General features: G+C 36.1%; 1 protein-coding gene across 2 annotated transcripts in view; it reads right to left on the bottom strand.

Moving 5' to 3' along the window:
• PLG (plasminogen) overlaps positions 1-16,907 on the bottom strand; it is a 62,508-nt gene that overhangs the window by 973 nt on the left and 44,628 nt on the right. For both annotated transcript variants that reach the window (XM_051998055.1, XM_051998054.1), the window contains exons 12-18: positions 14,048-14,196; positions 12,757-12,850; positions 11,309-11,432; positions 8,543-8,617; positions 7,214-7,354; positions 6,248-6,354; positions 316-461 (exon numbers count right to left, since the gene is read on the bottom strand). In XM_051998055.1, coding sequence (XP_051854015.1) covers positions 316-461; positions 6,248-6,354; positions 7,214-7,354; positions 8,543-8,617; positions 11,309-11,432; positions 12,757-12,850; positions 14,048-14,196 — 836 coding nt within the window. The remainder of the gene's footprint in view (positions 1-315; positions 462-6,247; positions 6,355-7,213; positions 7,355-8,542; positions 8,618-11,308; positions 11,433-12,756; positions 12,851-14,047; positions 14,197-16,907) is intronic.

Here is a 16,907-nt window from a genome sequence, read left to right on the forward strand (position 1 = left end):
GCTCAGTATGCCCTTTCTAAAATTTCCTTGAATTTCATTCTTTCCAGATCTGAGATTCCACCAGCTAGTCTGATCATCTCTGCCAATGGAAAAGATCTAAAGAATCTATGCTCAGGGAAGCTTCTCTGCCATGCCCTTGTGGAGACAATGACCTTTGTCATTGGATTTGATACTCTTCATGGTCTTGGCTAAGCAACATTATGGGGAGAGGCTGGTGTGTCTCACTGAACTGTGCAACATAGGAACCAGAGTGAGTTGTCACAGCATTCAAACCCAAGTGTAGCCTCAGATTAGCATCCATGAACATTTTCTTACCTGGCAGCTATCCACACCTCCAACTAAATGACCAGCACAAAGTTCAGTAGATTTTACTTTTCCATTTAAATATTCATAGCGATTACATACACGGTTTTCAATCACAGGGAGACTGGCTTGTTTGAGCAGACCTTTTCCAGCAGTACCTTGGGTGAGAAAAGCAAAGAAATGGTTTAAAAAGCATCAAATGGGTTCCCATGAAAGTCTTAGGACTAACAAGTCAGAAAAAATTGTTAAGCATTGTAATATTTGTCTTAATTTAAATGGACAAATAAATCAATAACAACAATGATAGCATTTATGCAGTACTATGTGTCAGATCCTGCACTGGACATTGTACTCAGAGACATGATGTTTCCAGTGCAATGATTTTCACCTCAATCACAAGGAAGCTAGACAGAAAGTTAATTTTTAAATTTTTTATAATTATCTTACTTGATAATTTTATAATTATTATCTTACCTCCACAATCTAGGAGGGAGGTAGGTGTTATTACTATCTCCATTTTATAGATGAGAAAATTGAGACAGAGGTTAAGTAAGTTACCCAATATATTGAAAGTATATACATTAGTTTCATTAAAAAAAAAAAAAACACTTGTATTACATTTTATTTCATTTTGAGAACAGAGAGTAAACAAACTATGCAAAATTATGGGCTCCCTAAAAATCTCAGATCCAGAAAGGGCCTCAGACACTATGGAGTCCCACATATACCATAACAAAAATCCTCTCTGTCACAGCTTGGTGGTGCAGTAGCTAAAAATTCAGCCTCAGGCATTAGCTGTGTGACCCTAGGCAAGTCATTTATTCCTGTCTATCTCAGTTTTCTCATCTCCAAATGAACTGGAGAAGGAAATACCAAACCATTCTAACATATTTGACACAAAACCCCAAAAAAGGGTCATGAAGAATTGGACAGAACTAAAATGATTGAACAAATACCGCATATAATGGTTGTCTAGCTTGTGATTGAAAATTTCAAGTGAGGAAGAACCTTCTCCTGAGCTAGCCCATCCCACTTTTGGAGAGTTCCAGTTATTAGGGAGTTTTTTGCCCCTGTTATCTAGTCTAAATTTACCTTTTTGGCAACTTTCGAACTTCTAGCCCTTCTAGCTCTGGGATCAAAGAACTTTTAATATAAAAGTTACTTAACCTCTGCCTCAATTTTCTCATCTATAAAATGGAGATAGTAACAACACCTAACTCCTAGGATTGTTATGAGGATCAAATGAGATAATTATCAAATTATCCCTTATGCCTTAAAGGCAGCTATTAGGCCCCCTCTAATCTCTTCTCCAGACAAAGCATCTTCTGTTCCTTCAATTAACTTGGTTGGGCAAGAAAGGTAAGATTCACAATTATTCCAGCTACTTAAAAGTGATTGCTTTTGTTGATTAGAGCACTTTTTGATTGACTCAATCAATTAGAATGGATGGGAACAAAACTTTTCTACTTCCTCTTATTCATCAAATTTCCTGCCTGAAGCTCCTAGTCATTCTTTAAGGAATTTATTTAAAAGGAGAATCAGATACAGTTTTCAGGCTCTGGAGTTTAAAAAAAAAAAAAAAAAAGCTGGAAACAACTAGTCCCACTTCTGACTCATGTTGATTGTATAACTCTGAATAAATTATTCAAACTCTCAGTGGCCCCAGGCGATTCTTTAAGATTATAAATTACTGAGGAGTTGCTCATCTCTGTTGGAAAATGGGAGTTTCTAAACAGGAAGTTCCATATGCCAATGGAATTTCAAATCTGATTAAAAACAAAAAAACAAAAAAACAACGTGCTCATTTAGCAGGAGAGGGTAGGTGACAAAGTAAATAGAGCACTGAACTTGGAACTAGATGGCAGATGATGTAAATTCATGTCTAGTCTTAAATATTTACTAATTGAACTTCCAAGGACAAGTCACTTTACCTCTGTCAGCATCCTGATCTATAAAATCATGGTATTAAAACTCAACCATTGGGTAGGGTAGTTTGTAAAATTTCCAGTACTCTATATGTGATTACTATTATTATTAGTAGGGTCCAATAATGTATTTTCCATATACCAATGAGTAATTGAGCAATTAGCTTTCAAGGATTTTGTTATGGGTGAAATTGTTTGTGTGAAGATACTGTCATCTTGTGGCCAAAAGAGAAACAAAGAGGAGGTGGGGTGTTTGTTCTGCGCAGAAGTAAATTTAGAGGAGGAAGGGAGGAAACATAATGCAACAATATTCGATTAACATCAAGCAAATTAACAATGATTAAATTAGTAAATTATGAAGAGAATAAGCTGGGAGCAAGAGAATATTGTGAAAATAAAAGAAGCATGGAAATTAACAATTTCTCATGCTTAAATGCTACTTTTAAGGTTCACAAAGTACTTTCTTCATAATAATCTTTTGAAGCCATTATTATCATCCTCATTTTACCATTAAGGAAATTGAGTTACTTATTTCAAACCTGTTACTTTTTTTTAACTGAAAGAGATGAGTTCAAATCCTGAGTTTAACATTGATTAACTGTGTGAGGATAAACTATTTAATCCTTCTGATACTCAATACTCAATTCAATTGAAACTCAAAAAATATAATTATTTTATATAATAATATAAAATTATTATTTTATAGAAAGTGGATAAACAAGTTATTCTATTGTGACATTTAGATAAGGGCAGAATTTCCAATAGGGAGGAGACAGAGCCAGAAGTACAGAAGGGAACAGAAGGGCTTCAGTTATTGGGAAGGGAAGCCATTTCAGAATGGATTTTGAGGTTGTTATATATCCATCAAGCATCGTTCTTCATTTCACTTTTCCTGAAAGGGAAGGGATTGGAAGTTCTATGGTAATTTTTATATAAAGGGAAGGGAAGGGAAGAAAAGAAGTCGATAACCAGAGTTATAGATTTGGTAGAAACAAATTCTTACATATAAGTTCTTATCATGACAAATTAAATGATCAAATCCAACTAGTTAATCCTCTTGCTTAGTTAACAAGGAAAATCCCAGAGAAGTGACTTCAGAATGCCCAGTCACACAGGTAGGTGGGGTCAGAACTAGGACTAAGCAAAGAAACCAGTTCTAACTTTTAGTCAGGTGCTAATTCTACAACATCTAGCATTGTCAGGAAAAGGAAGGCTTCATCAGCCTTTCAGGAATGATCACAACGGGTGGATGCATGGTATCAAAAGCTGGATTATTAGTCAGAAGGTTCAAATCTTGCATCTACCAGTAGTAACTAGCTATGTGATCTTAAGCAAGTCCCTTCAATGCTTGCATTCCACTCTCATCAACTGGAATCTTAGTAGATAGCCTCCATTAGTTGGTGACCATCACAATAATTGAAATTGCATCAATCATCATACTACTATATGGAGATAAACCTGTCCAGATTCAAACGACAGTATGTCACAATGCCTCTTCAGTTTAGTAAGATCTGCCTGGCAGCCAAAAAGCAGGAATGTGTCAGGTACTTTGTTAAGACCGGAGGATAAAAAGAAAAGCAAAAGACAGTCCCTATACTCAAAAAGGTCATGTCAAATTTGATGATAAACTCATCAAAAATCCTTGCTCAAGTCTTCATCTTCTGTTAAGTATAGAATAAGGCTTTGGGGTCTTTAGGAACAACATGTGTAAGCATAGGTTGGTTGATCTGGAGGAATGCAAATCCTCTAGGACTGAAAGTGAGGAAGACCCAAAATCAAATCTCACTTCGGCTACTTATTAGCTGTATTTATCTAGTTTCCTCATTAGTAAAACAAGAATGAGAGTAGTGTCCAATCTGCCTAAATTTTGCAAACATAAAATGAGAAATTTGTAATTTTGTTTTGCCAATCCTGAAGAGCTATATAAATGTTAGTTATTATTATTAAAATTACTAATCTAGGGCATTTCTATTAGGTAGTATATTCTCTGTGAGGGAAAAGTTTTTTAAAAAGCCTGAATAGCTTGGTGGGGATATATGCCAATTGGTATTGAGGATGTTAGTAAATTTCTGCATGATAGTAGGATTTAATTCTACATTTCTAAGGTCACTTCCAGCACTAAGATTCTAGGACTCAACATCTTTCCCCCAACAAATATCCCCTCTTCCTGACCTCTTTATTATTATTTATTACTATCAATTACTATCACTTTTCCCATGCTTCAGTTTTCTACCATGATCCTCTCAATCACCCAGGTTACAACCTAAATTGTAATCTCAACTCTTCATTCTCTCTCATCACATATATCCAATGTATTGTCAAGTCCAGTTGGTTTTACCTTTGTAACTAATTACTCATGTGCCATTTTTCCTCCTCTAATGCTACTACAATCCTGATACAGAATTCTTATCATCTCAAGCCTGGATTGTTATAATAACCAGCTGGTTGGTTTTGGGGGGAGTCATAAAGAGTCAGACACAACTGAAAAACGTATTGAACAACAATTAATGGTTTCTACATCTCAATTATCTTTTGCCTAATCCATTCTCCACCCAGTTATCAAATTGATTTTTCTAAAGTTCAGATCTGACCATATTATCACCACTACTACCATCACTTCATTCAATAAATTCTCCCTCCAGGATTAAATATAAAGTCCCCTGTTTGGCTTTTAACCCAGTTTCCCTCTTCCTCACTAGTTTTCTCTTATCTTACTCCCCTCCAATACTCCTGAATCCAGTAACACCAGCCTCCTTGCTGTAATTCACACAAAACAACCCATCTTCTGACTCCAGACATTTTCTCTGTCATTCATTTTTGAAACTTTCTCCTTTCTTATTATATCCTCCTGGCTTCCTTCAAGTTATAACTAAAATCCTACCTTTTCAAAATTGTCCTTAATTTTAGTTAGCCTTCACTGTGTTGATTATTTCCAATTTATCCTATATAGTATTTTTTTAATACATAGTTATTTGCATGTTGACTCAGACTGTGTACTTCTTGAGAATAGGAACTATATTTTGTCTTTCTTTGTATATTTCTCACACTTGGCACAGTGCCTAGTACCTAATGGCTATTAAATAAATACTTATTGACTGGCTTCTTAGGAATTCATAAGTTAGAAAAAGGAACAGAGATTCTTAATTTTTGAGTTTTTGTCAAAAGCCTATTTAACTAAGGAAACATTATAAAAACTGCTGAGGGGTCGACACAATATAATAGAAAAGACAATTTGAAGTCGGAATCTTTCCTTTCCCAACTTTGTTTCATATGTTCTTCCCCCATTAGACTATAAACTCCCAGAGGACAGGAGCTGTCTTTCTTTTTTTTTTAACGAATATCTCCAGAGCTTAGCACTAGAGCACAGTGCCAGGCACATAGTAGGCATTTAATAAATATTTATTGACTCACTCCAGCTATAATCATAGAAACTATGTTGTGCAACCTAAGCAAACCCTTATTTGAACTCATGACACAAGTTCAAATACTAGCTCTACTATTTCTTATCTTTGTAACTTTAGACAAGCCATTTCAAATCTCATAGCCTCAGTTTCTTTCTATAAACTGAAAGGCTTGTATCAGTTGGCCTTAGAGCTCCTTCCAGTTCTAAACATAAAATGATATCCTTTGGAAGCTTCCACTATGAGAATTTATCTCATAGGAAACACTGCCTTTGTCATCCCACTGAAGTTATTTGCCATTTGAACCATACAATTCTTATTTTTTAAAGCAATAATTGTCTTTTGTGCCTTCCTTGAGATGCCGAGTGCTTAGCACAGTACCTAGTATGTAGAAAAGGCTTAATAAATTCTCATTTATTTTGAAACAGACTAACTTTGGGTCTCTGAAAACTACATATTCTAAAGAGAAAGATAGGGGTGAAGGAATAATATTAGTAATACAGATTTATATTCAGAAATATGACCATTTTCTCAATTAGAAAACACCAAAATATAGATCATTTCACCAAAAAATAGATAAAGATCAGCTGTGTCTTAGTGCCATAGAATTTCTCTTACCTTGAGTTTCACCCCAGCCAGTGACATGGCAGAGGGTTCTATCAGGCACCATAAAATCTTGTGAAGGTAAGCATGCTGGGATTACTTTATCATTGATAATAGCAGGTCTAAAAGTAAAAAACAAAACAGAGTAAGACAAAACCAGTGTTTTTTTAGTTGTTTTATTTCAATGTTATTATTTTCCAGCCTTCCTACTGGGTATGCTATCTCTCTAAGTACAGTTGTGAGCCTTAAATCAATATACCCCAAAGTTATTTATTGACATAACTTTTACTCCTAGATAATGGTATCCAGGATCTTTTTTTTTTAATCAAACTGGTTGACTTTTAACAGATGAGTCCTCCTTTTAAAGAAAGTGTTCAGATCAACCATCTTTTCACTTCTCACTTGGCCATAGTCCTTTGGATTTCTCCATCTTCCCTCTTTCCTTTCTCCTTTTCCAGCTTCTTAGTGTGTGTGTGTCTTTCCCCATTAAGCCCATAGAGGGCAAGGGTTGTATTTCTTTTTCTTATTTCTATCTCCAGTTCTTAGCACTAGAGCACAATGCCTCACCTTTAAAATGTTTTATTGAATGATTCCAGCTATAATAATAGAAACCTTGCTTTTGATTTAGACAATCTTTCTTTGCCCATAATTTTCTTGTCTGTTAAATGGTCACAATAATATTTCATAGGATTATTGTAAGGCTTAATTGTATTCAATATTGAAATAATGAACATATACACACACATTTTTTGTTTAGTTAGTTAAAAGTTCTTAAGTCCAGGCAGTCCACAAAACAATAAATCAAATAGTGAGTTGGCAATGATTTCTGAGACATAAATGCTCACACTGAAAATGTAACAGCTTTCTTGTACTCATCCCAGCATGATGGATTTCCTGCTCATCTTGTGGCTGCTGCTTTAGGTATATAACACCTAGGACTAAACAGATCTATTATATTGCCATGGGTGAATCAATTAATACCTGCTCAGTTTCAGCAAAGCAATGTCTGTATTAAAGGGCCCCTTGAACAGCTGACCAACTTCTATTTCTTGAGCAAATGGTTCTGGAGAAATTTCCTTGTGTAGGCCCAGGAAAACTCTATATGAAGAAGGCCTGCTGAAGCTGTAATAAGAAGTACAATTAAAGGTAGGGCATGTTGTTATTGAAATACCATCCTCAAGGCAGAAATGATTCTCTTAAAATAAACCCTTTGGATTCTGTCTTCATTCAAAAGCTGAGTTCACCCCTTCATTACCCTTATAGGTAGTAATGTCCTGTTACACTACCAGGATCACATCACATTCCTCAACTTAAGAGACCCTTCCATGGCTCCCCAATATACTGAATAAAACATAAAATCCTTATATTAATAGGCAAGGCCCTCTTCAAGGTACTATTCCTTCAAACAGTCTATTTTCCAAACCATCCCATCTTTTCATTTCTCCTCCTCTTCCTTTTCCTTCTCCTTCTCCTTCTCTTTCTACTTTTTCTTCTCTTTCTCCTTCTTCTTCTCTCTTTCTGTCTCTGTTCATTGAAGTCCCTCCCCACCTTGAAAAAATCTTGCCCTCTGGCACGATCACCAAACAATAAAGCGTTTCCCTTCAAATCCAAGCTCTAAACATCTCTTCCTTGAAACTTCACCTAACCACATCTCTGTCTTCCACTCTGCTCCCAAATCAAAGGTATATATACCCATATGATAGAATGCAGGCTATTTACAGTAAAGACCATGTTATTCGTTTGTATTTTTAGTACATTGTTGGGCACACAGTAGGCATTTAAAATAAATGTTTGTTGCTTGAATCTCAAATGTCTCAGCATGTTTTTCTGTGATCTCTCTTTTGCACTTATTTGATTTTCTTTTATCTTGTTTTTTTAAATTTATTGTTGCTATCCCATAGCATCCATCCCCCCCTCCATCAAATTATAAAATTCTTTGAGATCAGGGAAATTTCCTGTCTGCTTTTCTGCTTTGCATTTACTAGGATCTTAATGAATATCTAATAATTGATTGGTTAAATGCATCACAAGATAGTAGTAAAAGAAGTTGGGAAAGAGAGAAATGAAACCATAAAGGGATGACAGGAATAAGTATTGATTATCTTGGGAAAATTGGGAAAATGCAAGCCATTTGTTGTGTCTGGCTCTTCCTAACCCCATGAATTATAGCATTGTCAGGCCTGTGAATGGTTAAGTGCTTTTGATCCTGCTGCTCACTTAGATTCACAGCGTGCATGAACTTGCCCTCCACATTGAAGGTAATGGTTCTCAGGACTACTTAGCAGTTATTACTACTAGCAGCCAACTTACCGTTCCAAGCAATGAGCAGCTGTCAGCACCCACTGTGGAGCTATGAGTGTGCCTCCACAAAAGTGGCCACCAAACCTAGAGGAGAGAGGCAGGTTTTAGTTGAAGAACTGATTATTCATTTCCTACTAAGATGTCAGTCAGGCATCTAAGGCTGGCCATAATACAAACTATATAATCCATCCTAGATAAAAAAGAATCCTAGAAATTCAAAGCTAGAAGGGTCTAAAAGGGGTCCTCAAACTTTTAAAAATAGGGGGCCAGTTCACTGTCCCTCAAACTATAGTAAAAACAAAAACTTTGTTTTGTGGGCCTTTAAATAAAGAAACTTCATAGCCCTGGGTGAGGGGGATAAACATCCTCAGCTGCCACATCTGGCCCACGGGCCATAGTTTGAGTCCCCTGCATAGGCTGTGATCATTGTGCTAGCACTTGATAAGTACTTAATATGTACTTGTTGAGCTACCGACTGATTCTTAAAAATTGGCACATGGTAAGAGCTTAATAAATGCTTGTTGACCAATTGGTTGATTCTTAAAAATTATGGCATCCTATCCCAGGTATTATATAAAGAGTCTTAGATTCAGAATGACCTAAGGACTCATTTAGAGACTAGAACACAGGTCTCGGAGATTGGATCTATTTTTTGAATTCTAACACTCACTATCAATGGGCTACATGCTTCACCTATGTTTTCTAGCATTGGAAATTTTCTGGGTGGATTTCTAATGATCATCTCTACCAGGGATGTGTTGGAGCCAGCTTCCACAGGCTCAGGAAAGCCAAATATTATATTTTCAGTATGAGTTTTTATTACACCTCAGAAATCAACAAATCCTATAAATCATGTCTTGATTTATTGTTTTGTTGATTGTCTAGACTTAAAGCAATGAAAAAAATGTTAATAATGCAGTGAGTTTTCAGAGAGCTTTAACATTTATCAGCATTCTTTTGATTTATGCTCTGACTGGATCGGCTAAGCCCCCACCCTGACCCCTGTATTTGTCAGTTGGCTGGCAGATGTTATGTCTTTGGCCATTCACCAAAAGATTGCTTGAGTCCATGGTGCTGAATTCATTAGCTTTCTGCTCTAATGGAGATAACAAGCCACAGATTTATCAAAGACTTTATTTTTGAGACCTTTTGCTAAGAATGAAAGCCATCAAAGAGATGGTATGCAAGTAGGTCATAGCAAAAGATTCCCCAATGGGCAATTTTATAGAAGTTTGGCTGATTTCAACTTAGAAGTCCTATCTCTTGGAGATATTCCCCAAAACATTGACTGTCTGGAGACAGGAGATGCTATAAAAATGAAATATTTAATAGGTCCAAAGAAAGAAAGCATGACATAAAGGCCTCAAAACTAGTAAAATTGGGGTTCAAGTCTTAACTTCCAAAACATCCTGACTATGTAACCCTGGACAAGCCCAGCAATTCTCTAATTCTATAGATTAGAAAAAGTATCTATTTGGATTGGGAGAGGAAGTTTTATCATCTAGGATATTTTTCTATTCCAATAAAATATAGGTAGGGAATAAAGTACTGGGCCTAAAGTCAGGAAAACCAGAGTACAACTATAACCTCATATGCTTTCTAGTTTTGTGATCCTGGGCAAGTCACTTAAATTTTGTTTGCCTTCCATTCCTCAATTATGTTGTCATTCAGTTGTTTTTGAGTTGTGTCCAACTCTTCATGACCCATTTGGGGTTTTCTTGGCAGAGATACTAGAGTATTTGCAATTTCCTTTTACAGCTCATTTTACAGATGAGGAAACTGAGGCAAATAATGTTAAGTAAATTGCCCAGGCTTATACATTGCCCAGGCTCACACTATTGTGACTCTTGAAGATGAATATTCCTAATTCCAAGCTTGGAGTTCTATCCTAGCTGCCCCTTAGCTGCCCTCTTCTACTACAAAATGGCATTAATAGCAGCACTTACTTCACAGAGTTATGAGGATTAAATGATTGTGTCTGATATAAATACTAATTCCCCTTCCTCTTATTACTATTAGAAGATGTCAGAATAGTATGGATAAAACTATCAACATTCCTCCAGTTTTATTTTCACTGGTTATTGATTGGAATATTTGTCTCAGGAGAGACTGGGAACTACAAGTTGTCAATTAAAAAATTTTTGTCAACTTTTAAAAAAAAGTTAACTTTTTAAAAAGGAAGACTAAATTTGGAGATGGGGTAGGAGAGAAGCATATTCAGAAATAATTGTGCTCTTGAAACAGAGCCCATTAGAAAGAGTTTTTTTAATTTTTACTTATTTTTAAGCATGAATAGATTTTTGGATTCTGGACTCCCTGAGAGGATAAAATATATTCAAGGTTGGTCCACTAGGGGAAGCTTTCACTTCAATTTTCTTTCTCTCTCTCCCTTCCCCTTCCCCTCCCCCTCCCCACCTTCTCCTCACCCCACCCGGGTCTCTCTATCTCTGTCTGTGTCTCTGTCTCTGTTTCTCTCTCTCTTCTCTGTCCTTCTCTGTCTCTCTCTGTCTCTGTTTCTGTCTCTCTCTTACTCTATTTCTCTCTGTGTGTGTCTCTGTCTCTGTCTCTGTGTCTCTGTCTCTCTCTCTCTCTCTCTCTCTTTTTCTCTCTCTCTCTCTCAAAGATAAGAGGAATGTTTTGGTTAGTTTGTTTTCTGTCTCATTCCTATCAATAATTAAATTACTGACTTCTGAAATATCAGTACATAGTTAAATATATTTGAATAAAAGACTTGTTTGAAAGTAATATATGGAATGTAACAGTAAAGCATTTTACCTTGTTCTGAGACTGATCTGCCAGGGCCAAGAATGGGGTTGAGCAACACACCCACCCACAATTCTTCCTGGGCATTTCACTGGTTCTACTCTGGGTTTTCCGCAGTCAAATGAAGTTGGTGAGACTTGAGGAAGGAAAGAGAAGGCTTTTGAAAGGGCTTAAGTTGTCAGTCATTCAATTCAAGAATGATTAATAAGTAAGGGTCAAAATAGACAAATTATGTAGGCACAAATATCTTTGGAAAAGACCCATTGGAAACCTTCCAAAATAGTAGTAGGCAACACAGCACCCTGAATTTCCAAAGAAATTTACTTCTAGCCAGCTGCCTGAACTGGCTGTGGATTGCCTAACTTCCAATTTCTTATTTTGTATCAGATCCAATAATGATAGATAAATCTGATGAAAATCTACCTTAAATAACTTTTTCTATCCCAGAACTGAAGAAAAGTTACCCAAAAATCCACAGGCAATAGAAAAAAGGATTTGCCAGCAAGTCACTGCCAAAATGGGGTGACCTTCCAGAAGGATTTCCCAGAAGACTGGTGAAATTCTGCGTCTGGGTATAGCAAAAGAAGAGAGCTCCTCTGAGAAAACCCAAAGATCCATGATAGACACAATACTCAGACTAGAACAGTGTAGGATCAGGGGCTTTAAATCCTTCACATCTTTTTCCTGAGATTCCAGAGAAGATCCTAAAAATCCAGTGCCATAAAACTCAAAGATAGAAGGAGGGAGCCTAACCCCAAGAGATGGAGGTCATGTCATCATCCAGGAGACCCAAGATAAGTCCAGCAGGCTGATCACATTAACTTAGCATGCAATGGCCCTTGCATGGCTCTGGCACAAAGACTTAATTCAGGAGAGGGAGAGAAGTGTAAATAAAAAAATACAATTGAATAGAAGGAAAATGGGAGACTGGGCTGTAATTGGGAAAACTTGTGCAGTGCTTTAATAACCCCAAAGTTCTACAAATTAATCAAAAGCTCATCTCTTAAACAGAAATAATTCCAATGATGCCATATGGTTTGTTGTCATTAAATACTTTGAATTCCAAAGAATGAAAGCCATAAAGGGAAAAGTGTATGGTCAATATGAATATACTACATAAATATTGCAGACCATTCTGCAGTATCTAAATGGCAGTCCATTCCAATGAAGAATTGTACAGAAATATAAGAAAGACTATTATTGGGATCTTATTATTATTGAGAATAGAAGTGAGCTCTTCATCTTGTGAGAGTTCACATGTTCCATTAGCCTTCATACAATGTTAAGATGCCAAAAGGAGCACCTCCAGCAGGTTTGGTAGACTGTTCTGGAGAATAAAAGGGCATTTTGTGACAAGATTAAGATATCTTACTCAGAAATGTGAAAATGTGACTAGAAAATTATTTTTACATCTTTCAAGAGTTTTAAGAAAAAAGAGAAAAAGGAGAAAAGTGAATTACCACACTGGGGGATATCACAATAGTCAAAGAGTTTTTTAGGATTTGTTGTATAGCACCAAGGACCATTGGGATCACCATCAGGATTTCGGCAGTACTAGAAGGAAAAAGGAGAAAGAGACTTGTAATACTCTTGTAATGTTAGTAAGGGTCTCTAGGAATTGAAAATCTGTCCACTTCTTAGGAATGATCAGTTACTAGCACTGAGAAGTCCACAAGCTTGTGAGAAAGAGAAATGGAACATGACCCTAGTGATTTGGCACTGTCTCGGGGTTTTCTTCAGAAATATTTCTTCAGGTAAGGACTGTTTCCCTATGGGTTCTGAGGTCACAAGATCTAGAACTGGATAGGACATTCAAGGTATTCTAACACTGCCTTCTTATTTCCCAAAATTAGGAAATTGAGTCCCAAAGAGGCAAAAATTTATACTACTAAAAGTCCTCTACTTTTTTTTCCCTTACAGTCATCCTCCCAGAAAAACTACCCTGTAAGGATGAGAATATGTAAAAATCACACTGATGATTAGGCAGAATACTTGAGGAGTTCACGTCCCAACCCCCATCTAAAGAGGCTAAAATGAATCTCATTGTAATGGTTCATGAGCTCTAGAGCTAAGTTTGAATCCTATCTGCCATCAATGTGACATGTAATATAGCTATAGTTAAATAAAACAAATTCCCATATTGGTCATGTTCAAAGAAATGTAGATTGCATCTTGTACATTGAGTTCATCACCTGTCAGGAGGTAAGTATTGTTTTTCATTTCATCATGAGCCCTCTAGAATTGTTATTTCCTCATGTTTAAAATGAGAAGGTTGTACTAAATACTTTTGAAAGTTCCTTCCAGTTGTAGACTCATGATTTTTAAAATATGTAGAACTCTTCAAGTTAGATGTTATAAAACAAACAAACAAACTAATCTTCTGTTAAGCAGAGAATAAAATTCTTGGTTATATTTTGTATCCCATGTATTTGATTTGCCTCTATTTACCTCATTCTCCCAGACAACAAACCCAGCCTTACCCTATCAACCCTCCAGTTACCAAAATTGAATTGTAGATTAAAGCATATATGTTAGAAGGATTTTCCATTGTGGGGTGGAAATGAGAGAGAAAGAAAATTAATATTCCTTAATTTTTAAAGGAATTTTTTAAAAAGGAAAGAAATAAAAAGTTAAAACAATAAAAATATTAATAAAATAAAATAAATTATAATTAATAAATAAGTTAAATAAATAAAGTAGTAAAATAAATATTTTAAATAAAAGTTAAATAAATGAGTTGCTGCTACTTACATTTTCTTCTAGGTTTGCCTTTGGATATGTCTCTGGAGTAAAAATATTATGTGCGTGAGGTTCTTGTGCAGCCCAGGCCTGACATGGGGTGCCAGTGACAGTGGTTGACCTCTTGCCCCGATAATCCTTACCACTTCCAAACATACAGTCTGTGTAAGAAAGGAATAGAGTGTGTTGTAATATATTTTCCAGCATTATTGAAAAGCACCCCCCAAGGGGGAGGGGTGGTTGTATCATATGACAGTTTATCCTAATCTGAAGTCTTTGGGTATATGTGAAAGATAAATATTTTTAGACTCTGACTATCAATTTCAAATCAATTCAAATCAAAATCAAAATCAAATTCATGCTTCCCCTTCTCTGGATCAAACCAGGAAAAAACTCCATCCTCAAGTAACAAGGGCAAGTGATTGGACAAGATAAGAAATCCTGCATAAAGAAGTCTTTTTAATTACTTCCACTAATGGAAACATCTTTTGAGGTTCCCCTCTTGGCCAATTGGAAAGCAGAATCTTTAATGGGGGTGGTTAAAGAGGGATTGAATGACTTTACAAAATGATTCTCCAAGGTTATACTGAAACTTTTGATTGTTCTGTTTAATGAAGCAAACCATTAACTGAACTTTCTTTGACTCCTATAGTTATATTTTATCTAGTTGTGGAATTTTTTCTATTGTTTTTAGAATATCATAATTTATAGCCAGAAAATGGTGGGGGAGAGAAATTTTCAGTCATGAGGATGTCTCTCCTTATCCACCTTTGGTTCTATAAGTAGAAATGCTTCTTATAATTATCTACTTTGGTGAGAAAAATCAAAATGAATAAAAAATGTTTCTAGCAGGAATGTGCTCAAAAGGAAGAGTATAGACAATTAGGATCTAGGTCTACTGGTTTTTATTCCTGTCTTCTTTTTGTCAAGGTAGTGATGAAATGGAGGAAATATCAGGTTCAGAATTAGAAAACATGATAATTCACATTTATATTGCTTTGATGATGTTTTCCCTTCATTCTTGAGAGGACCTTGTTGTCAGGATACAATGCCATGACTTGAAAACGGATTGGACTTAAAGGAGGGAGGGCTGTGCAAAATCAATAGTCCCACTTTCTCCTCTGGAATCATTTGGGTACAGTGGCAAGATAAAAATCAGGACGACTGGAAATGAATAATAGGATGACCTACTAGCTAGCTGTATGACTGTGGGTTAGTCCCTCACTTACTTTCTCTGAGACTTGGTTTTCCCCTATGCTGAAGAGGAATAACAATAATTCCATTACCCAACTGAGGTAGATTTTGAGAGATAGAGAAGGATAGAAGGGCCCTGTGTGTGGTGGTCCATAGAATCACGGAGTTGGACACGACTGAATGGCTGAATGACAACAAGGGAAGGTTGTTGTGCTCTTACAATCAAGGGATGGATATGTGTATGTATTATAACACTATGATAGCTTTGGTAATGAACATCCAGAGAGGAAAGTTCTTCTACAAATGCAGCTCCACGGAAGTTCTGCAACTTTTAGCCTTAGAGAGTTACCTTTATGGATGTCTTTAAGCAAAGGCTGGTTTACCACTTGGGTAGTATTATAATGTGATTCCTTCATGTATGAGTTGGATTCCATGGCCCTCCGCTCAGGTCCTTTCCAACTCTCAAATTCTGTGATTCTGTGGGTAGCTGCCACAAACCCCTTCTCCAGAACTAATTCAAATCAAATTAACTTTGAATTGAATTGAATTCTTTGTTTCTCTGGGTTCGGTTACAAGAACTTAATAAATCCTGAAATTTTCACAAAATTTGTGCAGCTCAATGTTTTGTTTATTGTGCTCATTCCAAGGTTATGTGCTTTCATATTTAGATTGCTAATAAAGGTTCTTCCAAGGTACATTGATATTTTAACTCAGCAATATTCAATCAACCTATTGTTTAGGGTGGTTGTGAATGGTTCTTAAGATTCTAATTACTTCCCCCAACTTCTATTACTTCCTTCCCAATCACCACTGGATACCAATATAAGTAAGACTCAGAAAGGATGCCTTCTATATATGAATACAGAGAATACAATAATAGTAATGATTCACATTTATATTGCTTTGTTGTTGTTTCTCCTTCATTCTTGAGAGGATCATGTTATCAGGATCAAGCCATGGCTTGAAAATGAATTGGACTCAATTTCTCCTCTGTAGTCATTTGGAGCCAGTGGCTAGATAAAGATCAGGACCACTGGAAATGGCCCAGAATACAAAACAGGGCAACTCTGAAGTTGAGACTTTTTGAGGGTCATTAGATTACCAAATGGCTGAGAGAAAAATTGAATTCAGTTTGTGGTTTCAGTTTCAGCACTCTTTTCAATATATCCCACTACCTTTCACAAAACCATAGGATCATGGAATTTGAGAGGTGGAAAGAACTTCAGGGATCATAAATTTAGAACTGAAAGGAACTAGGAGAGACTCTCTGAAAGGGACAGTTAGATGGCACATATTGGCAATATCATTATTATTACTGAATCTACTCCAGGTGCCAAAATTAAGATTCTAAAAGGGGACATAATTTGCCCATGGTCAATTGATGATAAATGACAGCTGCAAATATGTGTGTGTGTGTGTGTGTGTGTGTGTATAAATTTATGTGTACACAGAAGAATTGAGTTTTGGTTCTTGTTCAGAGATTAAATAGGTATCATTTCTAATTTCCTTCTGATAATATCTGTTCTTTGAATTAGCCCCTATTTCAACCTGTTTAAAGCCACAGCTATCCCCCTGGCACATTGTGCACAACCAATCATACCTGTTAATGTATGGCTTTTTGATTTGGGATTGGGGAAGAGAATGGATATATAATGAAGTTAAAATCTAAAATAGTATT

Source organism: Antechinus flavipes, chromosome 4, assembly GCF_016432865.1.
Source record: "Antechinus flavipes isolate AdamAnt ecotype Samford, QLD, Australia chromosome 4, AdamAnt_v2, whole genome shotgun sequence".
NCBI classification, from domain to species: Eukaryota; Metazoa; Chordata; class Mammalia; order Dasyuromorphia; family Dasyuridae; genus Antechinus; species Antechinus flavipes.